This window comes from Stegostoma tigrinum, chromosome 4, assembly GCF_030684315.1.
Source record: "Stegostoma tigrinum isolate sSteTig4 chromosome 4, sSteTig4.hap1, whole genome shotgun sequence".
Lineage (NCBI taxonomy): Eukaryota > Metazoa > Chordata > Chondrichthyes > Orectolobiformes > Stegostomatidae > Stegostoma > Stegostoma tigrinum.
The window spans coordinates 48,087,157-48,114,736 of NC_081357.1; the positions used below are offsets into that span (position 1 = coordinate 48,087,157).

The 27,580-nt window shown below is 41.8% G+C and overlaps 1 protein-coding gene across 5 annotated transcripts in view; it reads right to left on the bottom strand.

The window, feature by feature from the left end:
- Positions 1-2,519: 2,519 nt before the first annotated feature.
- The window catches only part of me1 (malic enzyme 1, NADP(+)-dependent, cytosolic), a 393,143-nt gene continuing 368,082 nt past the window's right edge, over positions 2,520-27,580 (bottom strand). For all 5 annotated transcript variants that reach the window (XM_048531809.2, XM_048531811.2, XM_048531810.2 and 2 more), the window contains 2 exons: positions 7,273-7,371; positions 2,520-4,243 (listed from right to left, as the gene is read on the bottom strand). In XM_048531809.2, the coding sequence (XP_048387766.1) occupies positions 4,076-4,243; positions 7,273-7,371 (267 nt within the window). In that variant the 3' untranslated portion in view covers positions 2,520-4,075. The remainder of the gene's footprint in view (positions 4,244-7,272; positions 7,372-27,580) is intronic.

A 27,580-nucleotide genomic window follows, 5' to 3' on the forward strand; every position in this document is an offset into this window, starting at 1 on the left:
TCACTCCACACTGCCCTCCATCCCCACCACACCTGGCACCTTCCCCTGCAACCGCAGGAAGTGCTACGCTTGCCCCAACACCACTTCCCTCACCCCTATCCCAGGCCCCAAGATGACTTTCCATATTAAGCAGAGGTTCACCTGCACATCTGCCAATGTGGTATACCGTATCCATTGTACCCGCTGTGGCTTCCTCCACATTGGGGAAACCAAGCGGAGACTTGGGGGCCGCTTTGCAGAACACCTCCGCTTGGTTCGCGACAAACAACTGCACCTCCCAGTCGCAAACCATTTCAAATCGCCCTCCCATTCTTTAGATGACATGTCCATCATGGGCCTCCTGCAGTGTCACAATGATGCCACCCGAAGGTTGCAGGAACAGCAACTCATATTCCGCTTGGGAACCCTGCAGCCCAATGGTATCAATGTGGACTTCACCAGCTTCAAAATCTCCCCTTCCCCCACCACATCCCCAAACCAGCCCAGTTCGTCCCCTCCCCCCACTGCACCACACAACCAGCCCAGCTCTTCCCCTCCTCCCACTGCATCCCAAAACCAGCCCAGCCTGTCTCTGCCTCCCTAACCTGTTCTTCCTCTCACCCATCCCATCCTCCCACCCCAAGCCGCACCTCCATTTCCTACCTACTAACCTCATCCCACCTCCTTGACCTGTCCGTCTTCCCTGGACTGACCTATCCCCTCCCCACCTATACTCTACTCTCCACTTATCTTCTTTTCTCTCCATCTTCGGTCCGCCTCTCTCACTCTCCCTATTTATTCCAGAACCCTCACTCCATCCCCCCTCTCTGATGAAGGGTCTAGGCCCGAAACATCAGCTTTTGTGCTACTGAGATGCTGCTTGGCCTGCTGTGTTCATCCAGCTCCACACTTTATTACCCTTAATTATTATTACTGTTTCCAGTCTGCCAGTCACGTTCTTAACACAGTCATTCTCCACATGAATGGCACATTCTATTACACAGTCACTCTTCCCCAAGCAGTTAAACACAGCTAGATTGCCAATTATTCCTCTCTTGTTACACAATACCAAGCCTGGGAAGGCCTCTTCGTTCTTCAACATACTGATCATGAAACTATCTTGTACACTTTCCAGGAATCTCCACCCACACCCCCCCCCCCCCCCACCCCCGCCATGGCATTGTTACTGATTTAATTTGCCCAATCTTTATGCAAGTGAAAGTTGCTCGTATTACAGCTTTACCTTTATTGCTTGCATCTCTAATTTCCTGTTTAATTCTCTTCTGAAATTACCACTGTGGCTCCAGGCTCTATACAGTATCCTCAATATCATTTTCTGCCCCTTGGTGTTTCTAAACTCTACCCATACAGATTCCACTTCACCAGACCCAATGTCCCCCATCCTCACTATTGATGTTAATGTCCTCATTAACCAGCAATGCTACATCACCTCACTTTCCTCTATGTCCTTCCTAAAAACCTAATTACAGCTGGATATTCAATTCCCAGCCCTGGTCACTCTGCAGCTGCAACTCCATAATCCCAACTATGTCAGAGCTATCAATGTCTATTTTCAGGACTAATTTAGAAATTTTACAGTACAGAAGGTCATTCCACCCATCATATCTGTACCAGCTCCCGAAAGAGATACCCAACTCTTCTCATTCTCCAGCTTATCTCCATAGCCCTCTAAATTCATCACTTTCAAATATTTATTCAGCTCTATTTTGAACCTCCAATGGAATCAGCCTCCATCTCTCCGAGAGTCAGTGCATTCAAAATCCGAACAGAGTAAAGTAGTTTCTCATCTCGCTCACAACTCTTGTTGACCATCCTTAAAATTGTGACCTGTGTCAGTTACATACCAAGTAGTGGAAACAGAATATCCTTCTTTAGCCTGTCAAATTGTTCACAATTCTTAACACCCCAGTAAGGTAATCCTTTTATCCACTTTGTGGTGAGCAAGGACCTGCATCTGAGATAATGGGAACTGCAGATGCTGGAGAATCTGAAATAACAAAGTGTGGAGTTGGATGAACATAACAGGCCAAGCAGCATCTTAGGAGCACAAAAGCTGACGTTTCAGGCCTCGACCCTTCATCAGAAATGGGGGAGGGGAAGCGGGTTCTGATAGAAATAGGCAGAGGCCGATCGAAAGTGAATAGAGGAAAAGATAGGTGGGGAGGAGACAGACAAGTTAAAGAGGCAGGGATGGAGCCAGTAAAAGTGAGTGTAGGTGGGGAGTTAGGGAAGAGATAAGTCAGTCCAGGGAGGACAGACAGGTCAAGGGGGTGGTATGAGGTTAATAGGTAGGAAATGGGATGCGGCTTGAGGTGGGAGGAGGGGATAGGAGAGAGGAAGAACAGGTTAGGGAGGCAGGGACGAGCTGGGGTGGTTTTGGGATGCAGTGAGGGTGGGGAGATTTTGAAGCTTATGAAATCCACATTGATACAATATTTCCCTCTGTGAAAAGTTGTCCTTTAGCTCCTAAATGGAAGAGAACTACTTGATGCAACAGAACAAAACAAAAACAAAAAGCATTCTATTCCAAACACTTTATTCTGATTTTTTGCTGAAATCTGTAACCATTACAAGCATTTTTGAAACACAGTATCCTTTTGAACATTAGTAAATGTGGAAGCTCTCCATAATAATTCAAGAGACATGTGTAAGCGATTGTTGCTTGGGTAGGGTGAGGTTTGAAAGCTCAAAGCTGTAACATTATATCCAAATATCGTATTTGATAAGCGCACATCAGTTCTCCTAAATTCTCCACCATCTGATGTTTACAATTAAGGCTGAAAAATCTCATGTTAAATGAATTCAGTCTCTCGAAATTCAAGTTAATCACTTTAGCAAATGTACCAGTGAAAGTCACATGTTCAGTATGAAAAAGAAACAGCTCCTTATGGAATAGTCAATCATATTCATGCCATTAAAAAACTTGCAAGGAATTTGATTTCCAATAACATTCTTACAACAAAAAGAGAGTTTGATTCTGTATGCATATCATCCTCTAATTCAAGTCTGCCATTGTATCCATCAATATATCCCGAAGAAAATCAGTAATGCTGCAATGTAAACATATTTAATTTATGTGCAACTAGAACAGACATTCCAACAGCAGTAACTGATTCCTAATTACACATTCCCTTACATTTAGTATTAGAAAGCAATTTGTATTGCTGCAGTTGTTATTACATTTCTGTAGTTACCTAACATTCAAACTATTTAACCAGAAAATTGAGTGGGCTCTATTTTAATTCTTGGACAGAAGGGCATCCAGGAATTTGGCCGCAGACAATGGGAAGCTTGGTCAATTTTAACAGTCAGGCCTCACAAGCAAGCTGTTTGCCTATTTCCCATGTAACAGCCAGAGAATGCTTGCTCCACCATGAAGCTTGGCGATAAAGAGGCCACTGTAGGGGACCTGTGGAAATAGTTCTCAGCACACAGTGGACAAGATGAACTCAGCAGGGGAGTTCCGAAATAGAGGGAAGCCTAAGGTCATCTTATTGGTTTATCTAATCTGGGCCTCAGTACTACATTGACTTGGCAGAAATGTTACCCTTGCTGTCCCCACCACTTAAGCTTTCAAGTAAAAGCAATAAACTAGCCCCAATGTTGCTGTCAGTAACTGATCTGAATGTGTAAGACAGACCCTAGCATGTGCCCTTAAAATTACTCATCCAGTTTGGAGCAGGAACAGAATGGTCCAATTGCCTGTTTGCTTTTAGATGTCCTCCTTGTACTTTCGACGAACTTTGAGTGAAAAGCACCTGCAGAAATGCTGTTGAATATGCTTTAAATGACAGGCAACCCATTCCCAATATCACTAGCACCAAACTGAGCAAAAGAAAAGACTTCAGCAGAGGTCACATTTAACATCCTCCACTTGCCAGCAAATTAGTGTCATGAATGAATGATTAAAAAGAGTCTCCTTTGGTTAACGGGGTAAAGAAACATTTGGTTGCAGCAAAATTAAAACAAGCGTATAATTCCAAATTTGAGAACACAAATCTAATGATTAATTTTCTACACGGCTTAAACTGATAGAATAGTTCTACTTAATGCATTGACTCTATGGAAGCTGCTTTTATTTTGTCAATGTTTGAATCGTTGAGACTTTTTCAGGCCAGGAGTAGGAGTCAATTCGAAATTCATCATAGTCAGTGCTGTAAACCAGGGAGTTGATATAAGCAGCTTTGTCTTCAGGCTCTGGGTACAGAGATGCCATTCCATTTCTAAATGCGTATTCAGCAATCTGATAAGAAAGGTGACACATGAGGTTAAAGTCATTTTATTCTGGAAGACTTTCAAATATTTCTAAACTGCAATTGCATTGTCGTTCATGGCTTTAAGGATAATCTCATTTATACAAAAAAGGTAGATTTCACGGTCATTTACATACAATTGATAGAATCAGTTATTCTAAATATGCGTCCAATATTTATCTTAGCAGAAAATCCCTGAATGTAAACCTGTTAAGTCTGTAGCTGATGCCCTCGGTAAGCAAATCAGATATTTCATGAAACAAACTATTGCAGATGCTGTAATTCTGACATTATTATGAAATGCAGGAAATACTCAGCAGGTCCAGCAGTATTTGTGCAGAAAAGAAAGAAGCACAGGGTTAGTGTCACAGGTCAATATCTTTCACCTAAGTGAACCATAAAGCTGAATTTTCCCAGAATTCCGTTTCAATTTCAGGGAGATTGGTGGAAACCTAATGAGTTACCGCATGCCATTGTGCGTAATGCCACATTAGCTGTGTATCACACCCTGATGCCACTTCTCTTACTCTATCTTATGCTCAGCATTGGTAAAGTACACACCATTGCCTAATGCAGGCATTACCTTTAAAGCTCTACCATGCACCAGGTCAGCTGCCAGCCAAGAGCTGGACTACACAATGTAAACAGTGGGAGGGCAACAAAAACAAAATACTTCTGAGGGCGAAGATAATAAGAACTGCAAACACTGGAGTCAGGTAACAGTGCAGAGTTGTAGGAACACAGCAGGCCAGGCAGCATCAGAGAAGCAGGAAAGTTCATGTTTCGGATTGGGATCCTTCTTCAGAAATGGAGGAGGGGAAAGGGAGCTCTAAAATAAAGACAGAGGAGGGGTGGAGCTGGGAAAAGTAGTTGGGATGGTGATCAGTGAATGCAGGTAGGAAATAGCTGGGACTGACCAGTGAGATGAGACAGAAGCTGGACAGGTTGGTAGGTGGGAGAGAGAGAGAATCAACTGATTTCGCCACTGTTCAGAGACAGGGAAGATTGTCTCTGTTGACTGTTTTTCTCTCCATAGATGCTGCCTGATCTGAGTATTTCAATATCCTATTCTGATGTCAAGGAACTTGTAGTTTTAGGTATTTTGCTCAGAAGTTATAAAGTGAGCTATTTAGTTCCTGAACAATACTCCATCTCACCCAATGCTCCTTGTTTAGGCCTGCTCCCTGTAAGCCAAAAGCTTCTCATGAGCAAAACACACTCCAATGCTTCTCCCACACTCCTTCACTACGGAGTCATTGATAGGTAGATGCCTGATTCCACAAATCTTGACTCCAATCTGTTTAGCCACACCCCACTTGAACTGCCCCATCTGCTTACTGCTCCCCATCACATCCTCATGTAAGTATGGCTGCTAGTTTGTATGTTCTCTATTATCTCTACAAGTGACTCCCTTTAACAGTGGCAACATATCTCACCCTTGAAAGAAAAACATTCTAACTTTTCACCTGGGCTTTCATGTATCTCCTGTGTTCCTCTTACTACATCAGCAGCACATTGGGCACTACAGCCTCTTCAAACTGAATGTCATATTTCCCCTGCACCCTCAGCCCCTAAGCAAATTTTTAGCAGTCTGCCCCTCCCAGTCCCTTACTCACTAAACAGGCATTTAGTTCCTCATCTTCATCTCCATCAGTAAATGTTTATTTTTCACAGAATAGATCATTTGAAGCAATCCAACTCTCCTCACTGAGCAGAAGCCCGCTGCCCCCACCAAGGATTCAAAATAGGATGAGAAGTTATTCCCAACTGCCATCGCTAGGCATTCAAATATCATCCATCACTTCCTCCTTCTAATGACAACTTCTTCCTCCCATGTTCTGTATTTGTAGAGTAGTAATAACAAAAAAAAGAGGGAGATCACTCAATCCTTTGAGTTTGTGCCAGCACTCCTCTAGCTAGTTCTTCCCCTCCTCGTTTAGAATGTTTTGTGAATGTTGCATAAGAACCTCATGTCGCACGTGGTTCTTTTGTCAACTCACTTGAAAACTGGAATCACTGTCCTCTGGAAATAGCCAGCCACTGGAAAATGTTGCTACTTAACAACTTGATCCCAATCCAGCATCATTTTAACCATCAAATCCTCTCTTGGACTGAAAGGGTGGCTAAAGCTTCCCCAGTCTATCCATGTAACAGATTTCTCCCTCCGCTGTCTGGAACCATTCTTGCGAATCTCTTCTGCTTTCCCTCAAGTCTTCATATCCTTTCTAAAAATTTGAGCCCAGAGCTGAACGTAATACTCCAGCTGGGATCAAACTAGTGTGTATTTTTTAAACAAAAATCATTTAGCATAACATCCTGGTTTGTGCATTTTTAGATTTCTATTTATAATGTCCAGGATTCCATTTGCTTTATTAATTGCTTTAACTTACTCTGCCACCTTGACAATTTGTGCATCAATAACCCAACTGTGTTCTTGAATTCACTATTACCTCATAGACTTGGCTGCGCCACATACCCACTGCCTCTACTCTCTTCTGTCCTGTCCTGTCCTGTTCCTATACTTCACAGTGTTCCTTGTATTCTTTCTGCTCATGCCCCTTTGCTCTCTACCTCCTTTCCCTTTTATGGAGCAACTATCCTGCCCTTTAACCCTGATTTTCCTGAATACTTGATCTTATTTCAGTCTGTATACTGTAGATGTTGACTGAATCTGTAGTTACTCAGAGAGTAGTAAGGGAATGAAACACTTTGCCTGCAACAATAGTAGATTCGCCAACTTTAGGCAAATTTAAGTCGTCATTGGACAAGCAAATGGACGCACATGGAATAGTGTAGGTTAGATGGGCTTGAGATCGGTATGACAGGTCGGCACAACATCGAGGGCCGAAGGGCCTGTACTGTGCTGTAATGTTCTGTTCTAAAAACAAAATCAGAGAAAATAATCTGGTCTGTCCTGCTATTGTCAGTAGTTTTCATATTAGAATCTCTCAAAACATTGTCATTAAATAGAACAGAAAAACAGATAAAATTGACTAGCCCTTGTAAAATATGTCATTACCTTCACAGCCACCGCTAGGGACGTTGCTCTGATGGCCTTCATTGGAGGATACAAACGACCTTCAGCCAAATGTTCCTCAAGTACCTGCTCAACTATAGTCTGGAATACAAGAACAAAAACTCATATGGAAGATCTGGTTTTCTGCAACCTTATTCAAATAAAACAATGCTCCTGACAATGACAAGATCATATTTAGTGACTTCATGCTCTGGAATTTTGCAGAGTTGTGGAAACTCCACGGACCTTTTGAATTCGTGGGGTTTGGACCCAATTCCAGGTGTACGGTCACATTTCCCTGTGACCTCAAATTTTGGCAGCACTGCAGAAGATTTGGGTGAGAGGGCAGGGGAACACTGTGGGCCTATGACCTTTGAGATTCTATACCTGGCCAGCCCCATGTCGGGATTGACATCTCCTCACATGGTTTCTGTGCAGTCAGGGCAGCCCCATGTCGGGATTGACATCTCCTCACATGGTTTCTGTGCAGTCAGGGCAGATTCTTAAGTACTCACATTCACAGTCAGGATTCACAAATTAACAGGATGCATGAAACAGTGCACATGTGGGAATTTTCTGAATGTTGATTTCAAAATGATGTGCCTGTATCCACCTGCCTTTTACTTCCAAACCCAAAAAGGTCCCTCATATGCTCCATGACAACTCATGATACTCCAATGGTCCCTCAGTACTTCCCAGGCAAAGGATGATTGGCACCCATCCCATGAATTTCATATCATTCATTTCAAATTGTTCCATCCAAATTTTATGCTTATCCATTTGAGTTCCAAGAGGTCCTCATACCATCCACGTCAACTGATAGCATTTATATGCCCATTCACCTCAACTGAAACAATGAGCTCAAGTGATAATGGCATGTGCGCAAACGCCTTGAAAAACAGCCTTTCCTAGCTTTCTTTTTCAAAAAAAATAACTATTACAACAACCTTAAAATATCAATCAACAAGATATTTAAATCATCAATAGATGAAACTACAAGTACTTGACACCTCATTGTCATGTGTAAACAAAATAGATCAAAAAGGAAAAACAAACTGTTAAACAAAGCATTCCTTTGTGTGCATCTGCTTCAACGAGTTGCTGGAAGTCTTGCCCCTCAGGTGAGCTTACATAAAAACATCAGAGTCTTGAGGTCATATCCCTACCTCGGATCTAAGTTCAACCTGCTCCAAAGATGAGTCACACCATGTCCAAACAGCTTTACTAAATATGTAATGAGGCATACCCCAGTGCAAGTACAGATAGAACACACATTCCTGTACCCAAGCACTGAAAGATCCCAACCCTAACTTGCCCTCCCCTGAAAATCTGAAGGATGGCTACATTTTCCAGACAGACTCAGTCATTCTCAGTTCATTGCAAAATGTTTTATGCCTGACAATTTCTAGCCCTACGCAATGTGCTGCCTTTTAAAACTGCCCACATTCCAAACAAACCTCAGCCTGAATTTAATCAATTTTCTGAAGCCCTGTTGAAGGAACTTATCTTCTCCTGTTAATGTCAACAACGTGCGAAAAATATGTAGTTTCTTTCAGTGCACCTCACAATCTGTTGAAACCCCATTCACAATGACAATACTGTGGGTTTTAATTAGTTACACTTCTCACCCATCAGGTGCAAAGGGAAATTCCACTAAGGTTACAGGAACATAGAAGACCAAAAGGTAGCATTACCCTAAATCATTGAGAAGATGTTACATTTGTTTTATTTCAACCTGAAAATTTGCAATTCATCAAGCATATACTAGACATATTAATGACAGTGAACCCTTCACGCATCCACACTCCAGGGGTCTGTAGTTTCAAGGTGACCTTGATAAACTTTCCAAGCAATGCATTAAATGGCAAATTGACAATGATATCATCTCCTAACACAAAGGAAACCTCAAAGCAAAAGAAAGGACAAGGAAACAAATCCTTTAGAAGAATGACTACAGGAAAAGAAGTGGAGGGTCCAAATTACTTTGCCGGTGTTTCAAAATGAAAGGCTGCTTCATCACGATCATTTTGGCTCAAATCTCTGCAGGACGTACAATCTGAAAAATAACGTCTGCACGAAACAATGAATGGAAATATTAGGAGAACCAAATGAGCATGTTAAGAATGGATCAGAAAATGTGAAAGTTACACGCTTGCTTTCATACAAACTATCAGAGTAATGATCCACCAAGGCATTACTGCTTGGGTGATGGCTTTCCAATGGGAGGCCATGCAGAACTGAAGTTATATAGCCTTATATAGCTGGTTCCCCTCTCCTTTACTATGTCATGAGCATTGGGTTAGCCAGGTTGAACTTTGTCCCAGTTGAGAGTTCAATGTTGCCAATTCAATAAATAGGTACTTAGGTGTTCAGAGCTGGGTATGAGAAACAATGTTCCTTAATAAGTAAACAGTTTTAGTGCCAGCATTCACTCAGGCAACGATGCAGAAATTATTGAAGATTTAAGAATGGAGAAATATATCCAACTATGTACTAATGGAAAGAATAACAGAAAAGTATGCAGCTACAAGCAATAAAACTCTGTAGGGTATCAAATCTTAAAACCACCTAACGAGTCTCAAAAAACAGTTCATAGATTGACTGGGGGTTGCTTACAGCTGTTCGACAAAGCTGCTGTGGCAGGGATTCTCACAGAAGCAACCATTCTGAGTTCATATACAAATAAAATATGACAGATGTTGCAACTCCGAAATAAAAACAAACTTCCAGAGTAACCCAGCAGGAATAGCAGCATTTGTGAAGTGGGAAACTGAAGCAGCATTTCACGGCCAGAATGACTCCTCTTAAGAGCTCGGAAGTTAATACATGGTGATTGTCTTGCAGAGAGCAGTATCAATATGAAATTCTTGTTCAAACTCTCATTTTACAGGAATAAAGACTTCAAATCAGACTCAGCTCAACTTTGATGAGAAAGGTTCAAAAAAGATCGCGAGAGAGTGTGAAAGAGCATGGAGAGAAGTGAAATGAGGTTGCTTCTTCCGCCCTATTAGTTCAAAAAACGAATTTGTGTTTTGAAATACCCGAGAACTGAGTCATACGACTGTTCTCACAGAGGTTCATAAATTCTGTCTCCAAACAAACAAAAAGCTTGTCCTTCACCAGAACAATATTTTAGCTGTTGTAAGTCAGTGTCCTTTGTTTTAAAAGCTGTTCTTTTCCAAATAGTTATTTACTAGTACAGAACTTGACTATTAGTGAAACACCACCATCAACAGGGTGCTTCGACTATAATTCCAGGTATGTAAGGTTTTGTTTCAAAGCTCGCGGAACATATCAAACAGAATTTCTCTTTGGCAGTTTGCAACAGTGTACTGTCTGTACCCAACAAGCTCGCGCTTGCAAAATTCACAATACAGGCGTTCAATATTAGAGACGATTTCAACACTGCATAATATTAGTTAAATAATCCTGAGTGTATGAATAATTAAACTGATAACCAATTTAGGACTGTCATTCATACTCCGCGTGGAACACATACTCACTGGGAGATAAAGATATTAATGCACAAGTCCGTGTTTTTTTTCAAGACAGAAAAAACTACACACTGTGGCTGTTTCAATTCAACAAAATAGGTGACAGCTAGTCTCTGGTTCACTTCTCAGGGGAATGCCTTGACCAGAATCAACTTAACTGGGTTAAAATTTAAACAAAATTTTGAAGTTAATGGTCAGTCATCATTAACTGGTGCAATACGCACGGCAACACCTCTGCCAACGGGCATTTGCTGGCTAGCCAATCAGCTCTCTGCTGCCCTACAACATAATTGTTGTTTTTTCCCCCTAGTTTGATACTTCTTACAAATGGTCCTGATATGTTTAGTTAAAATGTGTCCTAAAAATTAATGCTTTGGATAATACATCCTCATAACAATAATTGGACATACAGGAGTCCTCGATTTAATGTCTGACTTAAAAGAGCTCATATGTACAATTTCAATCCCATAAAAGGGATGGGATTTCACTGACCTGATACATTACTACACTTATGAACAAGTACTTTACATTGTTCCGTGTTGTTCCCTGAATTGCATACAAATTGACTGACTGACAAACTCCAGGACAGAACCGAGGGAATGCCTAAGAAGCATATTTGATTCTTTCCACCACAGGGATGAAACATCTCAAATTATTGAAGTGCCTTCGTGCCATGATACAAATGTATGATATTCACAGAATCCCTACAGCATGGCAACTGGCCATTCGGCACAACAAGTCCACACCGCCCCTCTGAAGAGCATCTCACCCAGACTCATCCCCCTACCTCTATTTCCCACATTTAAACCCACCTAACCTAAACATCCCTAAATTGCCTATCCACCGACCCTGAGCACCTTTGGACTGTGGGAGGAAACTGGAGCACCAGAGGAAACCCATGCAGACATAGGGAGACTTCACAAACTCCAGGAGAATGTGCAAACTGACCTCCCATCAATCTTGTGGAAAAGCTGACATGTCCTTCTTGAAATGTTGCCGTTTGAAGGGGAACCAAACTAACTGTGTAGTACATCACAGCAAAGAGAGTTTTGGATGATGTGAAATTTAGAGGCTAGATTGTCGGAGACTAGCCCAAAGCATTTGTCTCAAACTAAATGGTCCATAAAAATTACATTTTAAATGAATGCTCCTTCATTCAATAATTCTGAAGGTTTATTTGTGCCTTGGGCAGCAGTTAAGTAAAATCTGGATTATAAAATGGAACTGTGTGCAATGCTTTTGCCATTTCCTGACACTAGAGGGCACAGCAGAGCTGGAGGTGAGATGTTGCAAATTAAATGAGAAAAATATGAAGTTGACTGTATCTTGTTACAAATTGGCTCCAAATAAAAACAGACTGCTTGTAGTGTCTGCTGTTTTTATAAAAAAGCCTGATTATCAATCAAGAGTCTATTCACCCAAAACAGTTAGTGATCACTTTTCTGAAAAGAAAACTGATAGCAAACAAGACCTAATTAAGGATTGGAACCAGAGCCTTCTCAACCTTAGCTACAATAAACCTAAAGTTCAATTCTAAACTTCTCTCAAACTCAAACTTGGAGGTATTACAATCTCCCATATTGTGCTTCAAATTTTATCTTGTTGCCAGACAGCAGAATTGCATGTAATACCAGATTTTTATGGCTGACATGGGTACCTCGGGTCAGGAAAGTCTCGACTTGCTAGCTATGCCTTGATAAAAAAAGTTTCCTGATAGATGCTTTCTTCGCTTAGAGGCCAGGTATAGTCAGGGAAAAGAACGGGAGCAGAGATTTTACAATTGACTAAGATCACAAAGTGGAGATGACAAGCTACTAGTGCACCAAGAAATGACTGTCCGCCTTTGGAAATTGGTGCATACAGGGATGGGGAAGGAGCTGCTGCTTGATGGGACCCTTTTCCACCCCCCCCCCACCCCCCAGCCTTCAATGCCTGGAGCAGATTCAAAGGCATGAAGTGAGCAGGTAGACAGTTATTAAATTTTAAGAAGTTATCCTTCTAATGTTTAATGTCTAGTGGTTTAATTTTGGGACTGTGACGATAGAAGTACTGGGTTGAATGTCTAGCTTAACTAGTTAGTGTAACTATAGAAAATAATCAACGTATATTTCTGAATGCGGAACATAATTAGCTAGATAGGACACATTAAAGGCAACATGATAGGTGATGGGTGCTAGAGACAACATTGTGATCCACAGCAAACACATCGGCCATAAGTGTCTGCAACTCAAAAGGCTTTGGCTCTAAGCCTCAAGCCCTTTACTACAGGTTTAGAGATTGCATTTGCACATGCGTGCATGCATGTCTGCGTGTTTGTGCAATCATGTGTGCACAGGCACGCCTGCGTGTACATGGTTGAATTTTTTGAGTAAGCAACCAAGTTGATTGACGAAGGCAGAGCGGTAGGCCTTGTTCACTTAGACTTCAGTAAAGCTTTTGAAAAGGTTCCACATGGTACCCTTATTACTCAAGTTAGATCACAAGATTCACAAATGAGCTTGCCAATTAGATACAAAATTGGTATAACAGCAGGAGACAGTGATGGTGGAGAGTTGGTTCTCGAACGGAAGGCCTTTGACCAGTGATGTTCCACAGGGATTGTTTCTGGGTCCATTTTTGTTAGTTATTTATATAATTGATTCCGATGAGAGGATAGAAAGCATGGTTGTTAAGTTTGTGGATGGCACCAAGACTAATAGTGGTCTGCGAAGAGGGTTATTTTAGATTACAAAGAGATTTTGATCAATCAGGTCAATGGGCTGAAGAGTGGAAGAGGGCGTTTAATTTGGATAATTGAGAAGCATTGCATTTCGGTAAGACAAGCAAGAGCAAGACTTAAACAATTAAAAGTAGGACCTTGGGTAGTGTTGTAGATCGGAAACACTGAGGGGGCTCAGGTACAGAATTCTACGAAGTTTGCATCACAGATAGATAACGTGGTTAAGAAAGCATTTAGCATTCTTGGCCTCATTGCTCAGACCTTTGAGTATGAGTTGGAACATCATGTTGAGGTTGTACTGGAATGGTTGGTGAGGCCTCTTCTGGAGTACTGTGTCAACTTCTGGTTACTATTTTAAAGGAAGGATATGGCTAAGCTAGAGGGTTCCCAAGAGATTTACAAGGATGTTGCCAGGAATGGCGGGTTTGAGAAATGAAATGTTGGATAGGTGGAGATATTTTTCTTTGAAGCATAGGGCGTTGAGAGGTGACCTGACAGATATTCCTAAGATCAAGGAGGGTATGGATAGGGAAAATGGCAGGTGTCTTCCCCTCGGGTGGGGGATTTCAAGGCTGGAGGAATATTTTTAAGGTGAGAGAAGAAAAATTTAAGACAGACATGAGGGGTGATTTTTTTTTTGCAGAGCGTGGTTTGTGTGATGAATCAGGTACCGTTACAATTTTTAAAAGATATTTCAATGAGTACATGAATAAGAAGCATTTGGAGGAATGTGGGCCAAGTGCAGGCAGGTGGGACTAGTTTAGTTTGAGATTATGGTCAGCATGGACTGGTTGGACAGAAGGGTCTGTTTCCATGCTGCATGATTCTATGACTCTGTCTGCGTGTATACGTCTCCGTCTCAGTGCACGATGTAAATTACCCAGATTCCTCAACCTTGAAGGCAGTCACTAAATACTTCTGATCTGGCCCGTGATCAACAGCAGTAGGATGTGACAACAACAGAGACAGGTACAGGGACCCAGATGGATAACTGAGGGAACCTCTAGCCCTGCAGCTGTCCAATGGTTCAAGGTTCTTGTAGCTTGTGTGATTGATAGGAGGGACTGATGTGGATGAGCAAACTGCCACAACAATGCGACCCACTCAAGTGGGAGATGGGTGGGAGGGGGTAAAAAACGTTGTATTAGACATCAGTACAGTTCTCTGTAGCTGAGACTGGAAATCTAAGGCTGTGTTGCATGCACAGTGTCAAATTTAAAGATAACTCTTCGAGGCCAGAGGAGGAGGATCTGGTTGTCGTGGTTTACATGGGTATCAATGACAACATAGGTAAGAATGAGGTTCTGAGGTAATAAGAAACTAGGGGCTAAATTAAGAAACAAAACAAAATTACAAAGGTCAAAAGGGTTGAAGGCTTGGCTCAAGAACTGGTGCGGGGGAGCTGCTTTTGATCTGCGGCAACTTGTATGGGAGAAAGAGGAAGCTGTATCAGTGTGCTGCATTAACCTGGGCCTAACAAAGACCAGAGTCCTTGCAAGTCATATAACTGAAGCTGTAGAGAGGCCTTGAAACTAATTGTGGTTCACTAGACGGAAGTTTAGGCTGGGTAGGAACAAAATAAACAAGGAGACAAATGCTGTATGTGATGCTCCAGATGTATCTCTCACCAAACTCGCCTATAACAGAAATACAACCTCTCTACTTTCATGTTTAAACTCCCCTCAATAAACAACACATTCTCTTGGCTTTCCTAATTACTCGCTATACACTTGCACACTAGCCAGGCTGTGATTCACACACTAGTACACCCAGATCATCTGTGCCTCAGAGCTCTGCAATCACTTAGCATTTATATAATATCCTTCCTGCCAAAGTAGACCATTTTACATGTTCCTACATTCTACTCTATTTTTCAGATCTTTGCTCATTGAATTGACCCAACTAGATCTCTATGACTTCCTTATGCCCTCTTCGCAACTTACTTTCTTACATATCTTTGTGTCAAGTTTAACAACCATATGCTCAGTTCTTTCCTCCAAGTCAATTAATTAAATTTTAAGCAGTTGAGACCCCAGCATTGATCCCTATAAAACATTCATTACATCTTGCTAATGATATAAATGACTCATTTGTGCCTGTGTTTGACTTGCTAGCACGGTAATCTCCTGTTCACATGCTTTAACTGTGAACAATAGTCTTTGATATGGCATCATTTGGAAATGAAATATAGTATATCCTCTTACTTACAAACCAAGTTACTTCAAGAACTCCAATAAGTTGCTTAAATATGATTGCCCTTGCATAAAGCCCTGTTAACTTTCACTTTAGTAAGCTGATTTTTGTGTGCATCCTGCTGTAATGTATTTACTAGTTCTCTTATGACCCCACCCATGTCCATCAGCCCTTATGCCAACTCATGCTCCTTACAAACCCCATGCCATCTCCATAGCTATACACCTAATATCCACCATGTGCAGATATTATGAGCAAGAGGGGGATGAAATGAAGCTTATAGAGTTTTCAGTCATATGCAGTTGACAGCTAAAATAAACTCCCATTCATGAATTCTATTCAAAGTTATTAAATCACAAATGGTTAATCTATTTTAAAAACAAATTTCTAATCTAATCCCAAACCAAAGACAGTTATTTTTGAATAGATTTAAAAGTTTCAAACCATGAATGAATAACGAATGAACCGGAGATAATTTTAGTATTTGAATATCAGCCAAGCATTTATAACGGCATAATAGCCATATGGAAACTGTCAAAGAACATGGATCATTCAGTTCCTTTACTTTTTAAAAAAAATTAACCCAAACCAAGATTATATTTGCCCAGAGAAGATTCTTGTGTCAAAACACAGCTTCAACAATTTTTTTTAAAAAAAGCAGTCTACACAGCAAGCCATTTAAAATACTTTATAACATTATCTACCATTCAAGAGCACTTACTCCACCAATTCACAACAACCACATTTCAGTTAAGCCCCTGCAACAGCCAAAACAGAGTTTGACTGAACTCAGCAACTTGTCCAAATAGCCCTGCTGAATTCAGCTATCTCCTCTGTGTGCCTCATGTCCCAACCCTTTCCTTTGCCAGCAAGTAAAGGGATCCACAAAAATCTGGCTCATTATTTGAAAAAAAGCCTTGTCCAGAACAAGAATAATTTCATTTCATTTCTAGGCAAATGGTCCTCAACGCAGATTCAACTTGATTAGAGTCAGTTGTGAAACACATTTGCAATAACTCTTCTTGGACTGAAAACTTTCAGCATATGAAATCTGCCGTCTCAATCCCTTTTTTACTTGTTCACTTTGGCTTAAAAAAGCTCTTGCTATCTGCAGAGCCATCCATCAGCTGAACACTTGCTTTAGTTTAGTTCAGTCAGGAAGCTGAACAGATAAGTCCATGCAACAAAACAAAGCTGAAGAACACGGTTGGAGGGGGCAGGGGGGGGGGGGGGGGTGGGTGGTGGAGACAGGAAACTAGAGGTCACTTACAGCCATACCACTTGCGCACTAAGTTACAAGGCTGTCGGTTGACTTTATCCGGTTAACTCTAAAATAGGTAGCAATTCACTTGTTTGTTTAGTTGCCTGGGAGGTATCAGTGAAAATTACCTTAAGGACCTTTTTGTGGCTTGTTTGGATACTTGGCCCTCCTTTCAATGCTGATGACAGCTTTAGCTTAAAATGTCCTCTCTCCCAGTTAGTAAAATATTGTCCCTTTAGTGTTTGAGATCAAGCTGATCTGTTCATTGCTCTCCACTTCAAATAGGTTTTAAGTAACTAACTCATTAGGCTGCATGTAGCGTGTCAGGTCTCTTCATCCAAAGCAATGCAACAAGAGATAAAAAAAATTACATAATTTTCACAATGATCTTCCATGCTTCAATAAAACATAACCAGAGATAAACTGCCAAAAGAAACAAAAAACACTTATTTCTCTTTGTATGCATAATATATATTTAAAAATGGAAATAAACTCAATGTTTCCACAAGGGTATGCTTCAGAGCCTTGACAACATAATTCCTGGACAGAGATGGCTCTGTAATCTGACATTAAGATTACTGATGTCCAAGTAACATTAGCTGGAATGTTTCTGTTCCGATTTTACAAAATGACAAGTGAGAAATAATGCCAACTATCACAGATTATCTTAGAATCCCTAGAGTGTGGAAGCAGGCCACTGAACCCATTTAGTCCACATCATCCTTCTGGAGAGAATCCCACCCAGACTCACTGGTAACCTATCTCAATATCCCTGCATTTCCATGACCAATCAACCTAACCTGCACACCTTTGGACTGTAGGGGAAAACAGAGCACCCGGAGGAAACTCCTGCATACATGGGGAGTGTTTGCAAATTCCACACAGACCGAGAGGCTGAAATTGAACCTGGGATCCTGTTGTGTTGCTGTAAGACAGCAGTGCTGTCCACTGAGCCAACATGCTGCCCATTACGTTACACGTAATTTGTTTGTATCAGAGTCCATTTTAGCATTAGTAGTACTGTTAATTAATCAAAGACACTGCCTGTTTTAGTTTAGTACAGCGATGGATGGTAAAAATCAAAACTGAAAAGTTAAGTTTGTTCTTGTTCAACTGGGAGGCCAAATATGAATGTAATTACTGTAATATTTCTACACTGCGCTAATATTAAATTGGATGTGTCTGGGCAACGTTAAATCACAAAGAAAAGAAAACAAGTGACTTCAGAAACCAATAAGGCCTGCTTCTTTCTTAATAACGGCTAAGGCATTGTGCAGTACAATATGCCATCATCCACAAACTGGATAGGAGATCTGCCCAGTATCAGAAATATATCCTCACTATAATACAAATAAGAAAGTTTAACATGGTTATGGTTTTTTTTCCAGGAGTAGTAATTGACACTTCTGCATGGGCACAACAATTTAATCTGAAACACACAATTTAATGTATATTAATTCATATCCTTCATGAATGCAGCTCTTTTAAGAATTTAACATTTCCACCTCCATTAACCAACTACTTGTGGGATTTGAGATAATGGGAACTGCAGATGCTGGAGAATTCCAAGATAATAAAATGTGAGGCTGGATGAACACAGCAGGCCAAGCAGCATCTCAGGAGCACTCCTGAGATGCTGCTTGGCCTGCTGTGTTCATCCAGCCTCACATTTTATTACTTGTGGGATTTGTTTTGACATCTGTCTGCCAGCCTTCTAGGATGGGTTCTTCAAAACATCAATCTCCTCACTGCAGTGGTATGCATTGATTGGCAAGTCTACTCAGAGTGGTTTAAAAAAAACTCTGACATATTTACCGGCTCCCCCTGCCACTGGAAGATTAGAGACAGCAAGAACTACTAAGTGCATTTTTGAGTCTAATTATTTCCAACCACATTTTTCCCATGTTAGGCGCAATCCAGTGAAGGGTATAATGATATTTTAAAAAGGAAGGTGAAAACTGTTACCTGTCACCAAGTTTTTAAATTAGACATACAACTTAAAATGTTACACAAAAATGATAAAATACGATTTTACTTTTTGAACTATTAAATTATTTTGACTCATTTACTGAGACCAACATTGGCTAATTATTTTAGTCCTTCATGTGGTTTGTGCTGTTCTCAATTCTCTATTCTATTATGTAACATTAAGACCATTTTTCAATTTTTCTATAAATATATTCTGTTTTAATGAGGAACATGAGATTTGTGGATTACTGTATAATAATCTCCATCTGCTGGAAGTACACACATTCAAATGCTGGGTAAGGACAGGGCCAGGTTTAGCTTCAATTCCCAGATGAATAAAGTGCCAGTTCTCACTTTCTAACCTCACGCAACAAGGAACACTGTTAGTAATAATGGAGTAGTGTTCCCAGCATAAAAGTCCACGGAGGAAAATTTTGAAGGGGACAGCTTAAGAGTCTACACTATTTCATCTCAACTGCATATCATTTCTACAGCTAACAGAATAAGCATTAAATGAATCAGATGTCTATGCAGCATTTATTTTTACTCAACATTCGAAAGGATTACAGCAATAAATTCAGTAATCAGATTTGTGCATTGCGTCATGTAATGCACTGACAAAACAGTTTAGAAAATTCTTGCAGGTTTTGCATCCTCCAACCGAGATTCAAGTGAACCACTGTCTCAGTAAATCAACCAAATATAGGAGGAGGCAAGCAAAAGAAATTCCAATTATGAAGAAGAATGGCTCTGAACTTGATTTATTCAGAAGTCAGAAAGAGTCAAAACTGCTCTGTCGGAAAGTCAGGTTAAGCCATATTGAAGTCTTTAGCATTTTGGGACGGGTTATTGGACACTGAGGAATCAAAGCAGTTTCATTTAATCAGAGAGGCTGCCTTAAAATTAAAGCAAACTACTGTAAATTGCTTGCTATTGATCAATTTTTAACACATTTTAGATTCTCAATGCTAACAAGCGAGTATCCTGCTTGTTTTTGTCCGAACAATCTAACTGGGAGCTATTGTCCCACTGCCAGAGATATAGCATGCAGCCTCTCTCACGATTCTTCAAATCTACCTACCTACTTGCTAGTTCCTGAAGGCTCTAGAAAATCCAGCACACAGAGTGACAGAGCAGGATACCTATGTGTAATGTATCCAGGTCAGAGTACAAACCCTCAACCACAACTCCACCACCATCTCAAGCTCCTCAATACTATGAAGTGCCCATCCTAGCAGTGACAACCTAGCTTTTTGCTCCAACATAAAAGAGGAAGAGTAGCTCTATTCCATTACACTGCATTCAAAATCCACCCCTTCCACTCTGAAACCCAAGTGCCATTCTGCCTCCAAAATCAGACTCTTGATTCCATACTACACCAATTCTCTTCGTCTAGCAAGGCCTTGTAGTCGTCAAGTGATTCAAAGCAGCTCTCAGTTGCTGTGAATCTCACTAAGGTGTTTGAAAGATCTAGGAAGACTGTTGTGGTAGTGCCACTCAGCTCCAGAGGTACGCAATAATATCTCAGATGAGGTTGTTCAGAAAATACCTGAAAGATCCAGGGTGCAGGATTTTCTTGGGGTCTCAGGAAATGCTAATCTTAAAAAGGCACAAGAAAGGAGACAAAACCCAATGATCTGCTTTATCTTCCATCCCTTCTAATTTCGAGGGCTCCAACTCATTAATTCCCTTCTGTTTCTTCAGTAGAAAGAAACCTTCTTTCAAATAGAAAAGACTTATGAACACCCATGCTGTAGATCCACTACTACATGGGCTGGGGATTTCCGATCAGAAGTTATGTTGACATGGAAAACACCCTCATTCAATTTGACTTAATCCATCCAGAATTACTACTCGCCCATTTTCCCACGCTATCATCCAGTTGTTGCTGAATCGTGATCAGCGTCCTCACTTGACCACGCTTCGAGCAACTCAGTGCAGCTGGTGATCTCTTCTTTCTAAAGAAATAACTTTCAGCCTTACTCATTTGGCAGATATTAAGGCCAATTTCATGAATGCATGCTCCTAACAGTGTTACCCGCAGGGAATGCAGGTGCACTTCCCAAGATCTTGTTAATTCATTTTAAATGGAGAGAAATCATGGGAAATACACCCATAAGTTTCCAAAATGTTCTCTCAATGACTGAAACGGCATGTCAGTGTTTATGTACTTGGCCCTGTAGTCAAATTAAATTCTTGGTCTACATCAGTATTATTGAGACAGTAGCTTAACAATTAAAAAAAATACTTCTGCAAGCCAAAAGAAATTTGATGCTGAATAAATCCATGTAATGAAAGGGGAGTAAAAATATTCATTGAAAGCTCTTAAGTTAGCTATACCAACGCAAGATTATGGAGTCTCAGGCAGCAAAATAAAGTCAATCCAAGCTAAATAAAATTCAAATTCTTACACAGCGTAAGTTCATGCTGAAAGAAACACTGGCAAAAGCATTTTACAGTTCTAAATTCAAAACATAATCAGCCTCAACTGTTCACCTATACCTTCAAAGTTATCAAGTCACAATTGGTCATTTTAGCTGAAAATTGTGCAGTGTATAAAAGATGGGGTGATGATCTTCAATAGCCTTGCTGATTGACATTCAGACACTAAGTGCCAGAACAGAAACAAACATGTAAAAAGATGGCCCAAAAAGGAGTCAGCGTTCCTTTTCTGCATTGTCAATTTTCTGACAGCAAGAGTGTGTGTCGCCTCCAACTGCCATTGATGCTGCAATTAATCTATGTCGAAGGTACATTAAAAGATCATCTCGTAGAAACCTTGGAAGTTTTCACAGAGGGGCCAGAGTAAAGTAGCTGTCTGAATCAGACCAGCTCCATGGAAGTGACCAACAGGTCTGGGGCAAGTTATGGGGCTGAGAAGAGTTTAAACAGAGAAGTAAAAAATGTTTTTCAAAGTTTGGAGGGCTGAAAAGAAAAGTGGCAGCAGCCCATCTTGGGTCAGTGGAGGAGCTAGACCTTTGCCAGTTCACACAGTAGTAATCTGCCTGGCATGGAGCAGGCATCGAAGCAGTGGAAAAGACCATGTGGATTTTATCCAAGCACCAAGTAGCAGCTGGAAATGAGTGCTGTACCGTCAGCAATCGAGGTCAATGGAGACGAGAAGCAGCAAGCTTTGATGAGTATCTTGGTGTGTCGCGTGGCTCAACAATGGCATCATGGCATTTCAGCTGCTGCCCTCTAATCAGAGGCTGGCACCTTCTGGGTCCTGAAGACCATCAGCCACATGCTACTCCTTAGGAGGTTCAATGCCAAAAAGCTTGGTCTCTTTCTTTTGATTTTCAGAGAGTGTGCTGACCAAGGGTAGAGGACAGTCTGAAACAGTAGCAGGTGGCAGCTTCGGAAGCCACCCATTTGTAAACCACTGCACCCCACCCCCGCCCCTGCACCCCCAACCACCATCTGTGTCCACAGGTGTCCCAGATGGGGACAACTGCAAGTCCTAATTCAGCAGGCTGGTCACCCGTGTTTAACCAGTTGAGACACCAGCTGTTATTCCACATGGCTAGGAAGGCAGGTAATTGGAAAGCTGGTGGGTTAAGGCCCTTTTGCCCCCACTGGGCCCACTAACCCCACACGGAACTCAGAAGCAGCGAAAAAGAGGTGCATCTCTGTTTAGTTAACTCAGCCAATTATTCCCCTGCTTATCACATCCACCGAGTGAAGCAATGCACCCTCATTATCCAGGCAGATGCTCACAGATATCTGTGCCGCCATCAGCTACAGACATCTGTGGCACCTCACACGTAACTGTATGCCAGCACATCACCCAGCTGGCAAATGCCATCTTTACCAATAGAAAACAAAACGGCAGATCCACAACTGCTAGGGGAAATCACAGGCTCAGAGGGGGGATACCAGTGTTTGAATCAGGCAACCAGTGCCATGCAAGCGGTAGACCTTGCAAAAAAGTGAAGTCCTGGAAGGGGGCTACTCACTGGGGCAGAAGCAAGAGGCGAGAGAGAAAAAGGAATGGGAGATGGTGATGAATAGAGAGAGGTTCCCCTTCTTTGTGGAAATGTGGCCTCCTCCTGGTAGGTGCGTTCCACAAAAAGGACTTCCTCTCCATCACTAGTACCAGCTCTCTCCCTCCCAGGGCAACCAGCATCAGCTTCAAACATCACCTGACAAAGGAGCAGTACTTCGAAAGCATACGCTTTCAAATTAACCTGTTGGAATGTAACTTCTGACTTTGTCCACCCCAGTCCAACACCAGCATCTCCACATTATGAGCTCAGTAGCACATAGCAGAATTAGATTTAATTTAATATGCTACGTAAATTAAGGGCTCAGCTCTGGAAAGATATAAATTCAGAATTCTGCCTCAAGTGGGGAACTGACACAAATGAATCAGGACTCCATCTCTAAGGGAAATAATCAGCCAAACTGTATTGATTGAGGAGCTACAATATACTGTTTACTATCCATATTTCAAAACTTTCGTGATCCAAATTATTGGATGGTCTGAACTTCCAATCTATTCATTTGTGGGATGTGGGTGTCACTAGCTGGCCAGCGTTTATTGCCCATTCCTAATTGCCCTTGAGAAGGCAGTCATGAGCTGCCTTCTTAAACCACGGCAATCCACCTGCTGCAGGTTAATCCACAATGCCATTAAGGATGGAATTCCAGGATTTTGTTCCAGTGACGGTGAAGGAACAGTGATATATTTCGAAGATGATAAGTGGCTTGGAGAGGTAATTGAAGGTAATGGTGTTCCCATATATCTGCTTCTTTGTCCTTCAAATGGAAGTGGTTGTGGGTTTAGAAGGTGCTGTACGGAGCATCTTTGGTGAATTTCTGCAGTGCATCGTATAAACAGTACCCACTGCTGCTACAGAATGTCAGTGGTGGAGGGAGTGGATGCTTGTAGATGTGGTGCCAATCAAATGCGTTGCTTTGTCCTGGATGGTGTCAAGCTTAAGTGTTGTTGGGGCTGCACACATCCAGGCGAGTCGGAAATATTCCATCACATTCCTGACTGGTGCCTTTCAGTGATAGACAGGCTTTCAGGAGTCAGGTGGTGAGCTACTCGCTGCAGGATTCCTAGCCTCTGACCTGCTCTGAAAGCCACTGTGCTCATGCGGAGAGAACAGTTGAGGTTTTTGTCAATGATAATCCCCACAATGTTGATAGTGGGGGATTCAATGACGGTTACACCACTGAAGGTCAAAGAAGGGTGATTAGATTGCCTCTTATTGACAATGACCGTGGCCTGGCATTTCTGTGGCACAGACGTTACTTGCCACTTGTCAGCCCAAGCCTGGATATTATTCAGATCTTGCTGCATTTGAACACAGACTCCTTCAGTACCTCAGTCATGAACGGTCCTGAACATTGTGAAATCATCGACTAACATTCCCACTTCTGATCTCATGGAGAAAAGGTCATTGAAGAAGCAGCTGAAGATGGTTGGACCTAGGACACGACCCTGTGGAATTTGTTCAGAGATGTCCTGGAGCTGGGATGACTGGCCTCCAACAATCATGGCTATCTTCCTTTGAGTCTGGTATGACTAACCACTGGCAAGTCTGTCCTCCCGATACCCACTGATTCCAGTTTTGCTAGGGTTTCTTGATGCCACACTTGGCCAAATGCAGCCTTGATGTCAAGGGATGTCACTTTCACCTCACCCCGAGAATTCAGCTCTTTTGTCCCTGTTTGAACCAAGCCTGTAATGAGATCAGGAGCTGAGTGGCCCTGGCAGAACCCAAACTGGGCGTCACTGATCAGGTTATTGCTGAGCAGTTGCTGCTTGATAGCACTGTTGAGGACACCTTCCATCACTGCACAGATGATAGAGAGTAGACTGATGGGGCAGAAACTGACCGGTATGGATTTGACCTGATTTTATGTACAGGACATACCTGGGCAATTTTCCACAACGTAGGGTAGATGCTCATGTTTTAACTGTACGGGAACAGCTTGGCTAGGGGAGTAGCAAGTTCTGGTGCGTAAGTTTTCAGTACTATTACCAGAATACTGTCAGGGCTCAAAGTCTTTGCAGTATCCAGTGTCTCCAACTGTTTCTTTATATCACATGGAATAAATCGAATTGGCTGGAGGCTGGTATCTGTAATGCTGGGGACCACTGGAAGATGCTGAGATGGATCATCTGCTTGGCACTTCTGCCTGAAACTTGCTGTGAAAGCTTCAGCCTTACCTTTTGCACTGATGTGCTGGGCTCTTCCATCATTGAGGATGGTGATATTTGAGGAGCCTCCTCCTCCAGTGAGTTGTTTAATCGTCCACGACCATTCATGACTGGATGCAGCAGGACAGCAGAGCTTCGATCTGATCGTTGGTTGTGGGATCGCTTAGCTCTGTCCATCACTTGCTGCTTATGATGTTTGGCATGCACAGTCTTGTTCGGTGGCTTCACCAGGTTGACGCCTCATCTTCATGTATGCCTGGTGCTCATCCTGACATGCCCTTCTGCACTCTCCTTTGAACCAAGGTTGATCCCCTGGCTTGATGGGGATGGTTTAGTAGGGGATGTGCCAGGTCATGAGGTTACAGGTTGTGCTGTAGAAACATTCTGTTGCTGTTGATAGACCACAGCACCTCATGGATGCCCAGGCTAGAGTTGCTCAATCTGTGCAAAGTCTGTCCCATTTAGCACAGTGATAGTGCCACACAACACGATGGATGCTTTTCTCAACATTAAAGGTAGGACTTTGTTTTGCTGTGCAGTGATCCCCCTCACCAATATTGACAGAGACAAATGCATCTGCAGCTGGCAGATTGATAAGCACAAGGTCAAGTATGGTTTGTCTCTCATTGGTTCCCTCACCACCTGCCGCAGACCGCATCTAGCAGCCGTGCCCTTTGGGACCCAAAAAGCTCCATCAGTAATACTGCTGCCAAGCTACTCTTGGTAGGAGGACATTGTGCCCTTGTCGTCCTCAGTGCTTCTGCTAAGCATTGCTCAACATGGAGTACCACTGATTCATCAGTTGACAGATGCCAATACATGGTAATGAGCAGGAGATTTCCTTACCCATGTTTAACTTGAAGCCACAAGACTTCATTGGGTCCAGCATCAGTTGAGGACAGGGCAACTCCCTCCAGTCTTATACCACCGTGCCACCACCTCTGCTGGGTTTGTCCTGCCTGTGGGATATGATCTATCCCAGGATGGTGATGGTGCTGTCTGGAACATTGTCTGGATGGTATTATTCCATGAGTAAGACTACATCAGGCTATTGCTTAACTAGTCCGTAACACTCTCAATTGACTCTCCCAATTCTGACACGAGCCCCCAGATGTTATGTCTGTAGGATCGACAGAACTGTTTCAGCTGGTTTTTTCCAGCGCCTCAGTTGATGCCAGGTGATCCATCCGGTTTCATTTAAGACTCTCTAGTGATTGGTACAACTGAAATGCAATTGAGAGTCAACATTACTGTGGACTTGGAGTCACATGTAGGCCAAACCAGGTAAGGATGGCAGACATTAGTGAACCAGATGGTTTTCCCCCAGTAATTGGCAATGATTTTGTGGCTATCGGTAGATTCTTAATTCCAGATTTTTTTTTTGTTGAATCCAAATTCTGTGATAGGATTGGAATCTGGCTCCCCAGAACATTACCTGGGTCTCTGGCTTAATAGTCTAGTGATAATACCACTAGGCCATCTCCTTCCCTTAAAAGCTGAAACAACTTGAATTCTTAGTAGTCAATTTCAATACACAACTATGTTATATAACATAACTGACTATGCATGGTAGTATTTATAGACAAAATATGATGTTAGCTAAGAAAAGCTTGAGTGATTGGATTGCTCAGTTTTGTAGATATATGTTGGTTCATTAATGATAGCTTTATTTTTGATATTTTGGAATCGATTTCCACCATTGATTGGTACTTTTTGACTGAGTTTAATGAATGAAGCTCCTCTTCACTCAACCAACCAAAAGGACTAAAATTTGAACAATTATGTAATGTTTAACAATTTGACAGTCATGATTTCGCTTATATGTATAAACGATTGATAGGAGTCACAGACATACAGAAAACAAATTTTAGAGCTACTATAGAAGCTGGACTCTTATGCTGTTAACTGTATAATGATGAACATGTGCACAAATTACTGTGGTCATTGAGAAATACAAAATGTACCATTGAATTATTAAGTCAAAACTTTTCAATAAGTCTGTAAAAAGAACATATTGCATACTTGGAGTTACTCAGCTAAGATTTACACACAAAACAAGGCCAACTTTCATAACACATTTTAGTTGGTTGCATCAGACCATAAGATACATACATAGAATTAGGCCATCTAGCTCACCGAGTCTACTACACCAATTGGTCATGGTTGATATAATTTTCAGGCCCGCTCCCCTGCCTTCTTCCTGTAAACTCTGAACCCCTTACTAATCAATACCCTATCTTTAACTTAAATATGCTCGGTGACTTGGCTTCCACGACTTTGTGGCAATGCATTCTACAGATTCACTTGAAGAAATTCCTCCACAGCTCAGTTCTAAAAAAGGTCATCACTTCACTGAGGCAGTGTCCTTGAGCCCTAGTTTCTAGGAGTGAAAACATCTTCACCATATCCACTCTATCTGTACCTCTTAGTATTCACCTTGTTTCAATTTTATCCCCTGCTCAACCTTCTAAAGTCCATCGAGTACACACCCAGAGGCCTCAGTT